This window comes from Alosa sapidissima, chromosome 23, assembly GCF_018492685.1.
Source record: "Alosa sapidissima isolate fAloSap1 chromosome 23, fAloSap1.pri, whole genome shotgun sequence".
In the NCBI taxonomy this organism is placed as follows: Eukaryota; Metazoa; Chordata; class Actinopteri; order Clupeiformes; family Clupeidae; genus Alosa; species Alosa sapidissima.
Genome location: NC_055979.1, coordinates 16,229,799 through 16,246,369, shown reverse-complemented (window position 1 = coordinate 16,246,369; position 16,571 = coordinate 16,229,799). Strand labels below are relative to the sequence as shown.

At 40.5% G+C, this 16,571-nt stretch overlaps 2 protein-coding genes across 7 annotated transcripts; both read left to right on the top strand.

Annotated features, from left to right (window-relative positions):
• The first annotated feature begins 8 nt into the window (after positions 1-8).
• cflara (CASP8 and FADD-like apoptosis regulator a) lies at positions 9-9,910 on the top strand. Of its 5 annotated transcripts, XM_042079832.1 has the most exons (11): positions 9-315; positions 389-522; positions 5,035-5,524; positions 5,662-5,767; positions 6,060-6,195; positions 6,370-6,404; positions 7,016-7,139; positions 7,253-7,302; positions 7,432-7,507; positions 7,833-8,355; positions 9,393-9,910. In XM_042079832.1, the coding sequence occupies exons 3-11, from the start codon at positions 5,229-5,231 to the stop codon at positions 9,505-9,507; spliced, it is 1,461 nt and encodes a 486-aa protein (XP_041935766.1). In that variant the 5' UTR covers positions 9-315; positions 389-522; positions 5,035-5,228; the 3' UTR covers positions 9,508-9,910. The 5 variants fall into 5 exon arrangements, with proteins under 5 accessions (XP_041935766.1, XP_041935768.1, XP_041935767.1 ...); XM_042079834.1 differs by lacking the exon at positions 389-522 and having other exon boundaries at positions 7,055-7,139; positions 7,259-7,302; XM_042079833.1 differs by lacking the exon at positions 389-522 and having other exon boundaries at positions 7,055-7,139.
• Positions 9,911-11,295: 1,385 nt separating this feature from the next.
• Positions 11,296-16,371, top strand: prkag3a (protein kinase, AMP-activated, gamma 3a non-catalytic subunit). 2 transcript variants are annotated; one of them, XM_042079839.1, is made up of 10 exons: positions 11,296-11,582; positions 11,875-11,956; positions 12,069-12,127; positions 12,230-12,290; positions 12,713-12,767; positions 13,483-13,609; positions 13,700-13,865; positions 14,322-14,359; positions 14,769-14,915; positions 15,051-16,371. In XM_042079839.1, exons 1-10 carry the CDS (start codon positions 11,376-11,378, stop codon positions 15,165-15,167), a joined length of 1,059 nt encoding a protein of 352 aa, XP_041935773.1. In that variant the 5' UTR covers positions 11,296-11,375; the 3' UTR covers positions 15,168-16,371. The 2 variants fall into 2 exon arrangements, with proteins under 2 accessions (XP_041935773.1, XP_041935775.1); XM_042079841.1 differs by having other exon boundaries at positions 11,298-11,582; positions 12,230-12,275.
• The last annotated feature ends 200 nt before the right edge of the window (positions 16,372-16,571 follow it).

Below are 16,571 nucleotides of genomic sequence, written 5' to 3'. Positions count from 1 at the left end.
CCTGCGCAATCCCTGACTGACTGACCAGGCATATGCTTTCTTCCCGGAAGAGAAGAGGAGGGGAGTTCCAGATGACAGCCTATCTGGAATTACTTTAATTTGACGGCGTTGATAGCACCGGAGAATGCCTCCGTAAACGGGCTCTGATAGCACTAACTTGGAATTTTCAAACGTAGATATCCGGGTTGTTTTATCACTATCACTCACATTGGGAGTCGTTAGCATAACGCGTTTGCGTGGGTGGAGATAAGACTTAAGTTCTGTTTTGTGTCAACTTTCGTTTTCGGCCAGCATGGATACAAACGGTGTGTCAGGGTAAGTTAAACATGCATTATAATATGTTTAATGTAATCACGTAAACTGTAACGTTTTTCCTTCATCTTAGTAGCCCAGTAGGCTACAGTAGGCTAGCCACTGTCAACATAGGCTACCGATATAAATACGAGGAGGAGGAGGTGGCTGCAGACTTAACAACCAAACTACGGAGACGGCAAGGAATCACGTGAAAGAGTATTTATCTGGGTATTACAATTTGTACGTACATTTAGCTTTACCGTGCCTTCAAAATAATGAATGTGAATATGTTACTTCCTAAAAACGAACTTCGATGAGTTAGCCTACTCCAGACATTTGCAGAATGTTTAAGTGAAACAGAACGCAGCTGCGCGCCTGGGAACAAGTTCTGCTATTCTTAGAATTCTTTCTAAAGTTGAATGTAAATTTTATTCTGATACACCTTGTCACAAGTTCGTGCAGTATTTTCTGCTTAATCTGGCTTCCTTGGCAAAAATACGTTTATTACATCTAATTTACTAAAATTGTATTTAATCTAATTTAATTTAATTAGGTTGAATGCGGGTTTGTGACTTCTGCGCCTAATTCCGATATCTTCTAAAGAAAAAGATCAACATACCTTTCTGTAATCCCCAAGTTGTTGACACAAATCAGAATAAAAATAAAAATTAGATATTCCCAGAGGAGACATTGGTGTTCCTTAAATTTGGGTCAGGTCGCTTGCTACTCTGGGACATTTAATCGAATGGAATAATAATTTATTCTAATCATTTACTTTATGATGTTAAATGGAGATAAGATAGCTAGCCTGTCACTAACCAGACTTTTAGTGTAAACAGACAGTAACAGACTGTTACATGTTTGATAATTGAAGTCCATAAAAGATACTACTGCAACTTCATGAAGTCCCTAATGCATATTTCCCTAATTTAAACACTTTAAATCTCTGTCCCAGATTACCCAAAACATGCTGTCCCACATTATCAAACACATTCGATAAAGTTGGACAGGCAAACCGTGTTCTTAAAAAATAATTAAAACATGCACATTCACTCTTGAACAGATCACTAACATGAGGAACCATGCTTTATTTATGACAAATTTACATCCTTAACATTAAACTTGTCAAAATCGTAAATCACTTCCAGGGGGGAGCTTCTGAATGACATTTGCCCTGCACATCTCTGTGACAACACTTTCATGAGGTCATGCCATTTCAGTGACATGCCATCTATGGTCAACTTAGTCAAGTCAAGTCAACTTTATTTCTATAGCACATTTAAAAACAACTGAGTTGAACCAAAGTGCTTACAAACAAACATAAAACAATGACAATGGTAAACAACAATAATAACATGACATGGGGGGACAATAAATACATAATTGAAATAATAAGCAAATTGGTCAAAAATAAAATAAAGAATAAAGAGTGTGTGTGTGTGTGTGTGTGTGTGTGTGTGTGTGTGGGGGGGGGTGGGGGGTGGGGGGGGGTATTAAGGTAGATTAAAAGCTTGGGAGAAAATGAAAGTCTTTAAGTTAGACTTAAAGCAGTCAATGGTTGGAGAGGACTTAATATGTACAGGTAGACTATTCCAGAGTTGGGGGGCAACAACAGAGAAGGCTCTATCACCCTTAGTTTTAAGGCGTGTTTTGGGGATATAGAGAAGATTCTGAGATGAAGACCTAAGTGATCTTGGAGTGCTGTAAGGAATTAGTAGGTCACCTATGTAACAAGGTGCCAAACCACTGAGGGCTTTGAAGACAAAAAGTAAAATTTTAAACTTAACTCTGTGCTCCACAGGTAACCAGTGCAGCTTAGCCAACACAGGAGTTATATGCTCACGTTTCTTAGAGCAACTTAATAATCTAGCTGCTGCATTTTTAACTAGCTGAAGTCTGTTGAGAGTGGAGTGGGTCAAGACTGCATATAGTGAATTACAATAATCTAGTCTAGATGTTATGAAAGCATGTATAAGAATTTCAAGATCGGAGAAGGACAAAAAGGGCTTCAGTTTTGCAATGGTTCTTAACTGGAAAAAGCTGCCTTTGACCACACTATTTACTTGCTTATTAAAATTTAAAGAGGAGTCAAAGAAAACCCCAAGATTCTTTACTTCACTGTGGCAGTTTGCATAGAGGTCCTAGTGCATTTTTCAAGATCGAAACATCACTTGGAGGGCCAAAAATAATTATATCAGTTTTACTTTCGTTCAGTTGAAGAACATTTCTTGCCATCCAGCATTTGATGTCACTGAGACAGTTAAAAATATTCTCCAAGGAACAAATGCCATTAGTGTTAACAGGCAGGTAAAACTGAGTGTCATCTGCATAGCAGTGATACTGAATGTTATACTTTTTAAAAATTGAGCCAAGGGGTAGCATATAAAGAGAGAATAAAAGAGGGCCCAAAATGGAACCCTGAGGAACACCACACTTTATAAGGGCAGAGGAAGAGGAGAAATTGCCTAAACTAACTGAAAATGATCTATCACTAAGATAAGAAGAGAACCATTGCAAAACAGAACCCTGGAGACCAACTTCATCCTCCAAGCGTTTCAATAGGATGTTATGGTCAATGGTGTCAAATGCTGCACTCAGATCAAGAAGCACCAAGAGGGCGCAAGATTCAGAATCAACTGCTAAGAGAATGTCGTTTTGGACTTTAAGCAAGGCCGATTCAGTGCTGTGCAGAGATCTAATACCTGATTGGAATTTATCACATATATTGAACTCACTCAGATAAGAAGAAACCTGAGAGAGGACAACCTTTTCTAGTATCTTTGACAGAAAAGGTAATTTAGAAATAGGCCTATAATTCTTCAGGTCACTGGGCTCAAGGTTAGGTTTCTTAAGTAAAGGTTGCACAATTGCACGTTTAAAACCTGAGGGGACCACTCCATTGGTTAGTGAGTGATTAATTATGGCCAATACAAGAGGGCAGATGATAACTTATAGTAAGAGTCTAAGAGTGACATTTTGTTAGAACAGGAATTAAACATGCCAACTCCCTGATTACCCAATGTCCCAGATTACCTGAATTCACAGTGTATTGTTGGTCTACTTATTTTGAACTAAGTATACGTATAGCTTACTTTTTGTGTACTAAACAGAGATACACTAAATTGATTTATACTTGGCTTATAGCCTAGGCTACTGATATATAAATGTTTAAGGGCCGGCCCTATCATGCACCCGACGCAATGTGGCGCATGTCTTATTCATATCGTACACCCAGACAGTGATGAATTTTCCGCCATGCGCTCCACTTTTAGTGTGTCTGGCGCATGATCCAAAAATCTCTAATTTACACCCTCTAAAAATCATTACGCCACAGATCAAGAAAAACCTGGTCTATAATGAAAGGCACATATGAAGCACAGCTGAAGATGTCACGAGATGTAAGCAGCCCTGTAACACCTTGTCATTCAATAATGAAAGTAAATAACTGTGTTGACTATAAATAACAGTTGACTATGAGACCACAGTGAAATTAGTTTCACTTTGCCTATGAGTTCAAATAATAGGCGGGTACATAATGCATGTAGGCTCTACTCTGCTAGTCACACACAGCCGACACAGGTTTTAGTAAAACAAGTAGCCTACTAGTGGAATTGTGCAAGCAGATTCCTTCAGATGCATTGACTGTCAAAATACCAACGGGCTGCTGCTGGATCTTAAAGGGAATGATGTAACTTTCATTGGTTTAAAGGATGTTACGCCCAAAACACATAAGAAACATAAGAACAACCCTTTTGCGCCCAGGCCCCAGTGTTTGATCACAAAATCACACCCTTAAATTAGCGAATGTGGACTGGACACGCCCTAAGTGTCTTTAAACTTTGTGCCTCTGACCAGACATTTCAGATTGTCAAGAAAGGGCCCTAAGTATATCTAGCCTTTGGTTCTTATACGGAAATGTACTTAATATACTTATAATGATGAAAAAGTCTAAGTATATTTACTTGTACTTTGAGAGGTTGCATGACAGATTCTCATTTAATTTCAATTTAATCACTTAACAGATTCTAATATTACCCTTCTGGTAAACGTATAGTTTACTGAGGATATACTATCTATACTATAAGATACTATACGATATACTACTATACGATATACTATCATGAACTGAAAAATATGCTAGAACTGTATAACTAGTATCTTCACTAGTACTATTATAAACTGAAGTCCGAAGAAGTATTTAAATAGTACATCTACAGGTATACCACAAACGCATTTATACTAATTGACTCACTACTCTCAAGTAAACTTGGGAATTATACTTCAACTGCACTTATTAACTTTAAGTATACTTTTTTGGTAAGGGTTTGGTTGGTGTAGGCCTTTGGTTTTGAGTCTGGCAAAACGTAAAATACACTGTCTAAACGTAAAATACACTTTCTATTATGAAAACACTTGTGCACACAGTTTATGATCTTTCTTCACATCATGAAATCAATTTACTAAAAGGTATGCACAATGTATTGCATGTGCGCACACATTGTAATTTGCATGCAATTTACTTTAATGTGCCCTGTAACACCCACTAACGTAATAACTTCCCACCAACGTAAAAAAAACACCAACGTAATAAAAATCTAAAGTATTGTATACAATGTATGATTTTCTTGTGCACGTTTTATAACATTGAGCTCACAATGTAGGCTATACATTTCACTTTAGTGTTCCCACAAAGTCAGTAAATTGTGGTCTTGTATGTATTCCCCTTTCATTTTCACTCAGAGAATCAGATGTCATCTGGTCCAGCCCCGTCTTTTACAGAAAGATGGATCCAGTTTCTACATTCACTTTCACAGCCTACTGAAATGACACAAAAAGATGCCACAACTAGCTCCTTGAAGATCAGTCTCTAAAATGACCAGGGGAAAAATGACGACCATCTAACTCAATGTTGGGCAACCAATAACGGATCTATTATGGAAGATGGACTGGCTGTCACTGTGAATCGCATGGCCGACTCTCTGTCCAGGGATGAGTTGCGGAGACTGCGCTTCCTCTGCTCAGACCTGTTACCTGATAGCCGTGTCGAAGACCTGAGAGGAGCTCTAATCTCACGGGCCCAAATTGCGGGGAACAATCAGTCTGCCCGCATGATTCTGAAGGAGCTCATGTTTCACTTGAAGCGCTTCGACATTCTGAAGAAGGTTCTAGGGACGAGTCGACAGGAGGTTGAACACATGCTGAACACCAGACAGGTCCTGTCTGGATACAGGTCATTCACTCATTCATAACCAGCTCCTGTTGTCTCTGTGAATGATACATTCTGAATTCATTTTTAGGACATATAGATCCAGCTTTCACATGGCATGTTTAGTAAAGAAGTACTACCCTTCTGTCTTTGTGCCTCAGGGTGCTCATGGCTGACCTGAGTGAGGATCTTGCCCCAGATGACCTCCACTCTTTGGTCTTTCTCTTCAGTAGCAAACTGCCACGTGGAAAGTTGGACACAGCCTCTGTAAGAAGGAGGGATAATGTTGATTTCAGTTGTCTCTGGTATTGGGATGGAGGACAGTTTATCTTGACTTCTAACACAAACCCAAGCACACTTCTTAAATAGTAAAAACAAAATGTTTCAGTTTTATTATCAATATATGTCAAGGAGAATCCCTAGACCAGTGCATACCGATTCTGTTTTTTTTATTTTGTATCATTCTTCATTTGCACTTTCAAATTCCTTATCATGAGAAACCTATTCTATAATAGTGTATATCAGAGAGATGCCTTTCAACAGACCATTTTCACTACAGAGCTTTCTGGATCTGGTAGATGAACTGGAGAAACTTGACAAAGTCTCCCCAGAAAATCTGGACCTCATTGAGCAAGGCTTTCGGAATATTCATCGACTCGACCTTGCAAAGAAGATACAAAGTTTTCAGAAAAAAGGTACCAACCATAAAAGCATTTGACTACCGGTATGTAGTGGGTAGTAAATACTCTGTTCTTATGTGTTTCCTTCCCTAGTAGAATATTTGTTTTCTGTGAAGTACGTGAAGTACTCATACGTTGAGGGTTATTTGATGTCAACCAGTCAATTTACACATGCTTTTTTTCCCTCAGGAAGTACAAGGAAATGTGCAGAGCACAATTCAGAGGTATATTTTAAAAATAAAAATACACTTTGCATAATATAGATTAATATATTAATATAGAATATTGCAAATATAGATACATAATGCATAGAGAACAGTTTTTGCTGTTTGTTGGTATGATGCCGCGTTCCATTTGTCTGCCCAAGTCGGTCACCGAGATGTTTTCCCATGCTACTAACTGGGAGTCGCAAAGGGAATGCCCCCTGAAGTTGTCACTCGTCAGCTCGTTCAAACCCTGAGTAGAGTTTGAATTTCCAAGATGGCTGCGCCCATTAACAGTAAATGAGAACCGTAGATATGCACTGTTTTTTTATCAGTTCTGTCCAATTTGTGTATCATCAAATCAGTCGTTGTGCCCAACCTCTATCTGATGCTATGTCACTATGACGATTGTTTGTGTAAAATACTGTGCAATGCTTCATTACAAACTGGTATTGCTATATCTGGTAACAATTGCTAACAACACACAGTTTTGTTCTGACGACTTTGTGGACAGCTGGAATGCAACCAGCTCTGGTTTTTACACGGATATGTTGTTCCGAATCACTAGTCGTTGTACGAGACAACTGGAATGCGGCATAACTCCTATTGTGATACTCCCTACTGTCCTCTAGTGGATGACACCAACATGCGCTCTGTTTCCTCTCCATCAGACACAGAGAGGAGTCTGTTCCCCCACTAGTCCCCCCCCTCGTTCATCTGTTCGTCCTATTGTGCAGACTCAGCAACCATCTTTAGGTAAATGCTCACTGTGTTTGTGTCACATGAAGTGATTTAGTTTTATGCTGTGTAGCCGAAGTCTTATTTTTCCTCATGCCGCTTTGAAAGATATACTCTTCCCTTGTTCGCACCAAAAGGCCTGAAGCTGCCTGTAGCTGAAACAAGGGTGCATTATCAACAGGTGAAGTACAAGTTCTCATTTTTCTATGGGAAGATTTAATATACAGAATGCCATGTGTCAATGCCTTGTTAAGAACATGGGAAACATCACATAATCCACTGTTGCTCCTCTTTTCTCTATGGGGATTAGGCCACAGAGGAGTACATCATGGAGACCATTCCCCGCGGTGTGTGCATAATCATCGACTGTGTGGGTTGTGATGGAGGTGAGTACTGTGTGGGTGTGTGTGGGTGTGTTTGGACACGATTTTGTATTTCGGCATTAGAGAATTTTGCCTCACTAACATATCTGCATATGTATACAGAAAGCAATTGTACTCTAGTGATAATGATTTTTCTGTTCTCAGCATTATGCAACAGCACCCATTCAAAACATTTTGGAGTCATTTCAGACACTATTCACCTTGTCTCTGTTGGCTTGCTCTGGGCTCAAAAAAAGGCTCAAACTAGTAAATCTTTGTCAGCATCTGGGGTAACAATTGACTGCAGTCTTTATGCGATCGAATTTCTCTATGATTGTGTCTCCCACAGACATGCTGAAGCAAACCTTTGAGGTCCTTGGTTTCAGGGTGATCTTGCACACATTACTGTGTTTGGAAGACACCTTCAGTGTCCTAAGGGAACTGTCCCAAAGTCAAGACCTTCAGGGATCGTCAGCATTCATCTGCTGTCTCCTCAGCCGTGGCTCAGAGTCCAGTATCCTGACCACAGAGTCCTGTGGCCCCGGGCTCCGCCTGGACGACATACGGCAGCACTTTAATTCTCTGAACTGCTCGGCGTTGAGAGGAAAACCAAAACTTTTTCTCGCCGAGATTTATGAGGTCCAAGAAGACCCTCTGTGGTCCTCGCAGATGGACCAGTGCCTGGAGACTGATGCTGGGGGATCGGCTGACTGTTCTCCACGTTGGCAGACGGATGCCATGAAAACTATTCCAGTCAGCGCAGACGTGTTGAGCTGTGTGTGCTTGGCTGATGACCAGCTGTTGGCGAAGAGGGGGCACCAGTCTGTGTTCTGGCAGACCATGAGGTCAACCCTACTGCGTTGTCATGGCAGGTAGGGGTCAAAATATTGCCCCAGGTCAGGCTTGAGTTGGCTGAAAGTTTAAGGTGGATGCATAAGATATGTTAACAACACCAATCACCAAATTATTTGAAAGGTGCTTTGATGGGCCATTGTGATAACATTGTTGGATACTTTTGAGGCAAACATGAAAACATCAAGTATATTGAAATCCAAGAAATGCATCAATATAATAAATCAGACCTTTTCAGTTTATAGGTTGAGTATTGACCGTCACTTTTTTAAATGAAAGAATGCTTCTTTAAATGATAGAAATCATAATACAATTAACAGTATCAGTACCAAATTTCCCTCACGGGATCAAGAGTATATATATACTGTATCAAACCAAACCATCATACATCATATTACACACTAAAAAAAAGTGTCTGCTATAATATATGCTATAGCCTGCCTGCTATAATATATCATGAGACAAAGAGTCATAGAGTTGCTATATATAATTTATATCCCTTCCGACGCGCAGCGGAGGGGAGTTGCCTCCTCCGAGTCCATTAATACCGTATAACTGGACACACCTCGAAGGCCGTTATCCCGCTTATCACCCGGTTCCCACTGTAAAGCAAGGAAACACACGGTTCCGTTAAAAAAGAAGCTCACAAGTTCAGCTTGTTGTACAACTTTCGTTGGCCCAGTTAGCTTGTTTACAGTTGATTCCATTGTTGCGAAGCCTGCAACCAAAGATTCTAGAGCGCTGCAACTGTCGTCCTACTATGGTTGTTATAGTTACCATTCATAAGCATTGATATGGAATGGTATCCTGCTATTCAGAATTAATAGCCACCCCACCAGCCAATCAGAAAAGAGTATTTCTTCTCTCCGGGTGATAATGAGGCCTAATGTTCTATTTGTCTGCAGAGTGTAGTACTCAAGGACACTCAGTGTTTGCATTGATTACTATGGGCCTTCAGGGAGTTGTATTGTTTAAGGTCAGCCCTCCTTCATGATGACATACTAGGGTGATGAAGTAATGAGCTAGTGTTAATCTTCTGCCATGCCTTGTGTTGCAGGAGAATTCCACTTCTTGATGCACTCACTGAAGTGAACAGAGTGGTGCTTGAAAACCCCAATGAAGGCTACAGAATTAACCTGAGTCACACACTGAGAAAGACTCTTTACCTGTAACAAATATGACGAAGGAGTCACTGAAGGAAACACACTATGGTTTTGTATAGGCCTAGCAGAAAGAGCCAACAGGGTGAAAAGGTCACAAGAGAAAGACTTCAATTGAGAGGAGGAGCCTGGGAGAGGACAAAGGATGTGTTGGTATTCAGAAACACACCCACAATAGAATGTGAACCATAAAGAAACATGAATGTCTGTAAGCTACAAAACCACATATTCTCTTTACTCACACTAAGCTATAGGGTCTCAATGAAGGCAGCTCAAGTTAATTTTTGTATTTTGTGTTGTGTATATTTAAGTGACAGGCAGCTTATTAAACCAGTACACTTTGTGCATAGTTAACCTGGTGATACGTCCATAGAAATACCATTGGTTGCATTAAAGCATACATTCATGAAAACCATACAAGCTTCTCTTTTGAATACTTGGACTACTTGCTGTCACAGTCTATATTTCCCCGAGCTGTATTTTGGACGACAACTTGACATTATTTTCCCGATAGAGTCCCTCAGGAGGGATAGGCTATCTTAAACCGCATATTTCTCAGAGCACGGTAACCAAATATAGATCAACCTGGAGGCGCGTCCAACACCCGAACGCTCTATGTCAAGGGGACAACTTCACGACTCTTTTCGACATCGTTGTTTACTTGAATCTTCGAATGCCACCTGTCTTTTAACCCTGCGACGTCCTGTGTATGGCACTAAAAGACTGGCTTTCATAGCACTGTTATTCACGTCGACACGTACATTCCATCCTGAGATTCCTGATTTAGACCGCTACTCTAGCCTGTATGAGACGGGCATGATCATTACATAGAGTAGACTCGGCTGCATCGACAGGGGAACCGGATTTCCACAGGACGCGTTCCTAGCATGGAAATTGTCAAACAGGTAGGACACTGCGGCATACCTGTCAACACTCCCGTTTTTCCCGGGTTTCTCCCGTATTTCAAGGTCATCTCCCAGCACCCTCCCGTTTTGTTATTTCTCCCGGAAAACTCCCGTAATTTGCATGGGCATCAAACCTAATTTTAAAATCATTGATCCATTCAGGTTGCCAGATTGTGTATGAAATACACCTTACACATACACGATCACTTAGTTTCAATTTCAACCGTTTTGTCATAGGCTAAAACCTGGCAACCCAAAACCCAAATAAGGAAGCGGGTGCCGACTGCGCAGCCTGAGTCTCGTCGTAAGCAAGCGGGCTAGTTGAATAACCTACTCCAGAACTAGCTGTTGTGAAATTGTTGGGAATTTAATTGATTAACACATCACATAAACTGTTATTGAGTGTTGTTGATACACTGAACTTGTGCCCTCGGAACCAAATCTTTGGAGTTTTGGAAGTAGGCTGCAGGCAGGCAGCTGGTGGATACATAACTGGCATGCGTAAGGTAATGGTAAGGTAAAAGCAACGACCGAAATGCAGTGTTGAAACGTATTAAATATGCAAAAACAGATCCGGTATAAACACTGACCCCCCCCCCCCCCCCCCCGAAAAAAAAAATCTCCCGTTTTTGGAAAGCTAAATGTTGACAGGTATGCACTGCGGTAAAATGCATGTTAGAATATGTAATGGTGTCTGCGTGATCACTAGAATCGTGCCAAACTCCTATAGCTCCCTTTCTATTTCTTGCGCTGTCTATAGCTTAGTCGAGTAGCATACCAATAGAAGAGTGCGTAAATAGCCTATATGGCGGAGTTGCTGGCCTAATGATAATTGTCTCCTGGTTCAGGCAGCATCGCAAGATGAACCTCCCAAGATCGACGCAGGTAACCATTTCACATTTAACATTAAAATATTCGTTAAAACTATGACTTTGAATATTGATCAAGAGATTGTGAGTTAAGTAGCCATACGATATGTTAATGTATTTGAAGCTAATCTTCTCTGAACTCTGCTTGTTCTGGATATCACTGGTATATTTGACACTAGTCCTCCATCCTCTGACATTCTGCTCAGCCACTGATGCTGATGCAGAGATATACATGAACTTCATGAAGAAACACTGTTGCTATGATGCCATGCCAACAAGTTGTAAACTAGTCGTATTTGACACCACACTTCAGGTGAGGCTTGCATATCTACTTTTCTTCACCTTAAGCTTTTTAAGAAGTAACAATATTTAAAATATTTTTCTTACAGACATACACACATACATTGCCTGATACATATTTTACTATAAGTACTAGAAACGAAACTAAACAGACATTAAGTTACGTGACCAATGTTGTGTCACTCATTGTTGTGGAACATAGATATGAAACTTCATTCCTGACATGCATAACATTGCCCAGTTTCTCCTGCAGTATCTGACACGTCGAGGCCCTTAAAAAAATGTGATGTGCTCTTTATGTACAGGTGAAGAAGGCATTCTTTGCTTTAGTGGCCAATGGCTTAAGGGCTGCCCCCCTATGGGACAACAAGTTGCAAAGATTTGTGGGTAGGCTCAATGTCTATTCGTGCACCAGTGGACAAACATGTAGAAATGGTGTTGTGTGCATACCTTTCTGTCTATGACCTCATCCCCAGCTTCTCACCTGTTGTCTTGACAGGTATGCTCACCATCACAGATTTTATCAACATTCTTCACTGCTACTACAAATCTCCCTTGGTATGCACAATATACTTCCATATGAGCAAAGTGGTTTGCGGAGACATTTTAAAGCTGTTACAAACAGGGAAACCTGGTCATGTTGGTCACTGTATCTTGTAGGTTCAGATCTACGAGCTGGAGGAACACAAGATTGAGACTTGGAGAGGTGATTCATCTCAAAGTAAATGAACCGGAGAACGAATGGGCCCTTTTGGACAATTACAAATACTTACAGCATGATACCAAGATCTGTGATCTCACCCATGTTTTGGATTCCTATTTTCTTGTCTCTGTGAATGGCATGAATGGCTAGTTTTTAGAATGCATTAGTTAGTAATGTGTTACAACCTAGCATCTATTTATCATTATCATTAGAGCTTTCATGCTGGCTTGCTTCCTCAAAGCATCTTGTACTCTATTTTTCATTTTCTTGCTTTTATGCATTCAGTATAGCATGTAAGAGTCAGGGTGGGGAATTTTCATACGCTAAGTTTGGCCCTGTCTCAGTCAATGTTTATTTTATGCCCAGAGTAGCTTTGGGGAAATCCCATGTGAGCTATGCCCCTAGTGTCTCACTGTGTAATTCTTCTGTCTCCTTGCCAGACGTTTATCTTCAGTGCTGTAACCGCTGTCTGATCAGTATCACACCTGATGCCAGGTACTTACCAGCTGAGTGGCAAGTCCTTTTAATAGCAAGACTCCATCGAGTAACTTTATGGGTGTTTTGTAGCCTAGAAATCTAGACGCACCCTAGCGGCATTACATTTGCTTCCAGGGCTAGTCTAGCAACTCTCCGTTGGCTTGTGAGCTCAAAAAATTAAACTTCTATCAGACCAATCAAATCGTGTATAGAGTCGTTAGGCGGGCTTAACATAATGATTGATGGCAGAATTGCAAAGGTTTGGCTTGAATTCCCTGCTACTTGAAAACAAATTAGATAATGTTGCTGTTGGCGAACAGTGTGACACGAGTTAAGCTTTTATTAAGTTGGCAAAAGTTTGAACTAGCCAACTAGCTCTGCTGGTGGGAAACGCATGGGACTCATAGCGCTGTCCTATTGCGTGCAGAGGGAATATGAAAGACAACCGATTGTCTCGGACTGAGCACTGCGAACGGTGAGTGCCCAGACCCTACATTTTAATGTGGGTCTGGCTCGTCAGGCTAGGTCTTTTGCCAATATAAACATAAAACAACACCATGTTGATATGACTAGCCTTGTACTGTAGCTTACATAGCTGAACTGGTTTGCCCTCACTCTCATGTGACAAATAGCATGTGCTCTGTCTCAGAAATGTCATCAAACTAGACTGTGTTAACTGCTGTGGTTGGTAAAGAATCATAGTGATGGTCAGTCTCACCCCCTCTTCCTGTAGTCTCTTCGACGCCATCTACTCTCTGCTGAAGCACAAGATCCACCGACTACCTGTCATTGACCCTAAGTCAGGAAATGTGCTACACATTCTGACACACAAGCGCATCCTCAAATTCCTTCACATATTTGTAAGAACCATACCATTAACCATTTGGTAGATTGATTTGTTTTTTTAATATGATTTGATGATGGAGGCATTTCATTTTCCTGTCACATAGGGAGACAAGATACCAAAGCCTGGGTTCTTGCAGAAAACCATAGATGAAGTTGGCATCGGGACTTTCAAAGAGATAGCCACTGTGCAAGAGACCGCCACGCTTTACGACGCCTTGTCTGTGTTCGTGGATCGGAGGGTGTCTGCCCTGCCAGTTGTTGACAGCAAAGGTGTGTTTAAAAACCTGGTGTGTATTCCAAGTAGGTGGTTAAATGACAAACCTGGGTAAGTTATCCCAGAGGAAGTGGTAAACCTCCTCCTCCAAAGAGCCCTTTGGCTTTATTAAGTTTAGAGATTGAAGACCCTGGGATATTCTATTATCAGGTTTACAACTTCCTCTGGGTTATCTTACCTAGGTTTGTTTTTTAAACCACCAACTTGGAATCATGGCCTGACCTACTATCTGGCCAACTGCACTTATCACATGCCACATGCTCCAGAGTTATTTCTGTAACCATGTTCCATATAAAATACCTGGAAGTGGGTTGGAAGAGTTACATAAAGCATGCATTTATATCTATAAGCATATGTTTTAGCTGAAGTTTAAAAAATCCAGGTAAACATATATATAGTTTTGAAAAAAGAAGGTGTTTTTATTTACAAAAGTACTGTCTGTCTCTGTTTAGGAAAGGTGGTGGCTCTCTACTCCAGGTTTGATGTGATTGTAAGTACGACAGAAGTAGAGCGTTTGTGTTTCTTGAGGGTACATTGTACATAAATCAGATCGGCTTAGGCCCATACGCACAATCCACCTGTGTCCCATTATGATTGGGAGTAATTTGTCTGTTAAAGAAAAGTGAAAAAGTATCAACAATTTTGTCCTTAGAAACTTTGTCTCTGGAATCTGGTCTGGTCTTTTTTGTGTAGACCAGGACAGTTAAATATCTTGGCTCACAATCAAAATGATTCATGTTTTCATATTCATGCAGTTAGATCAATTTCACAGTCTCTAGCTTAAGTTATCTTACAGTGGGACTTTTAATCAACGATGTTGTAGATGTTGAAAAAGCTTTCATTAAATTGGTTCATTTCTTCCTTTATTTCTTGGCTTCCACGCTGTTGCACTTGAATAGAATCTTGCAGCACAGAAGACTTACAGCAATCTCAACATGACCATGCGGGAGGCTGTGCGGAGGCGGACTTGTTTTGTAGAGGGGGTCATGAAGTGCTATGGCCATGAGACCCTTGAGACGATCATCGACAGAATTGTTAGAGCAGAGGTCAGAAATGGCAGAACAACTTCTATCTGTCTTTTATTAGATTCCTCATTGTGAGAACATGTTTTCTTAACTTTTCTGTTATTAGTGATATTAGCGAAACCTGTGACTTCAATCACGCTCTCTCTCTCTCTGTAGGTTCATCGGCTGGTTCTGGTGGACAGGGAAGATGTGGTGAGGGGCATAATCTCTCTCTCTGACCTGCTTCAGGCCATGGTCTTAACCCCAGCAGGTATTGATGCTCTTTGCTCGTAACCTCTGGTTGGAATTACTCGCCTTTCAACCTCCACCTAACTGCCCCTCCCCTACCCCAGGTAGGCTCCCCCACCCTGTAGTACCACCTTCTTTTCCCTTCCTAGGTCTGTTTCCAGTCAGAACATGGGAGTCCAGGTGTTTTCCATTTGCAACTTTTTTCTTACATTTGCAACCTTTGTTTGTCTTTGCATTTTGTTTGCAGGTAACTATTGTGTGTATGCAAATGTATGTTGGTTCTCTTGGCAGTTCAAGTTCACTTTTACAACTATTTAATTGAAGAGGATTTACACTGGAAGAGTTGTACAGAGTTGCAAATCAGCAGTATCACACACAGTTTAGTATATTGAAGAGCATTATTGCTAAACAAACAACAAAAATATTCTAGGCTTTTCCCAGGTTCTGACTTGTATGGGATCCGTTGTGTACTCAACTGGTTGGTTCAGGTGCAGGGATAAAGACATCTTTATGTTGCATGCATGGCAGAAACTCAAACAGCAAGAACACAGTAGAATTAAATTTACAAGGCTCACTGACCTACAAAGTCTGCCAAGTCTCCCACAGCCATTTTCCCCAACGGACAAAAAGTAAACACACTTACATTGGCCATGCTGTTTTTCCTCAAATGTCATCCAACCTTTTTTGTTTACCCATTTAATGAAGCGGGACTTTCCAGTAAAGGTTGTTGTATGATTAGAAGCGGGTGGGAAATCTCCTAGGCTTGTCTTGTAGCATGTTTAACATCTCAAATGACTGTAACATTGATGATATCCATTCATTGTCAATTACCTTAACATTTAAATCATGCGCTTCTAAATGTGAATTTAAGGCATTCATTCATTCATTTATGCCAATCTGGTTGTTATCTTTAGATATTGCCTGCAAGTAAGACAAGTTGACATCTTTTGAACGGCTCCATGACTGATGGAAGGAGATGGGAAGATAATTTCAAGAGATTGAAGGCAGCACTTTTTAAGTTTTAATAAGCATTTGTGTGTGCTTTTATTTGCTCATATTAGGCCTATTTTCCCAATACAGAAGGAAGATCCAATAACAATTAACCTGTCAAGATCCAAAAGACAGTATAATCAATCATCTTATTAAATCTGTCTCAGTGGATCAAATTGACGTATTACCCTGTTTTGTTATGCGATATTGTTATGCCACTACATTATTATGTTTTTCTAATAAATATTTTTCTAAAATATTTCGTCAGCCTGTTTCCTATTTACAGAATGAAAGACATTGTAGGCCTAGGACAGGGGTTCCCAAACTTTTCCACGACAAGACCCCCCAAATACCACTAGGTTCTGGCCAAGGACCCCCGTGATGTGTTATTAAACCCATCGAGAATACTACGGCAAATGTAAAAATACATTAAGCTAATCCTAATAATTATTTTAGCCA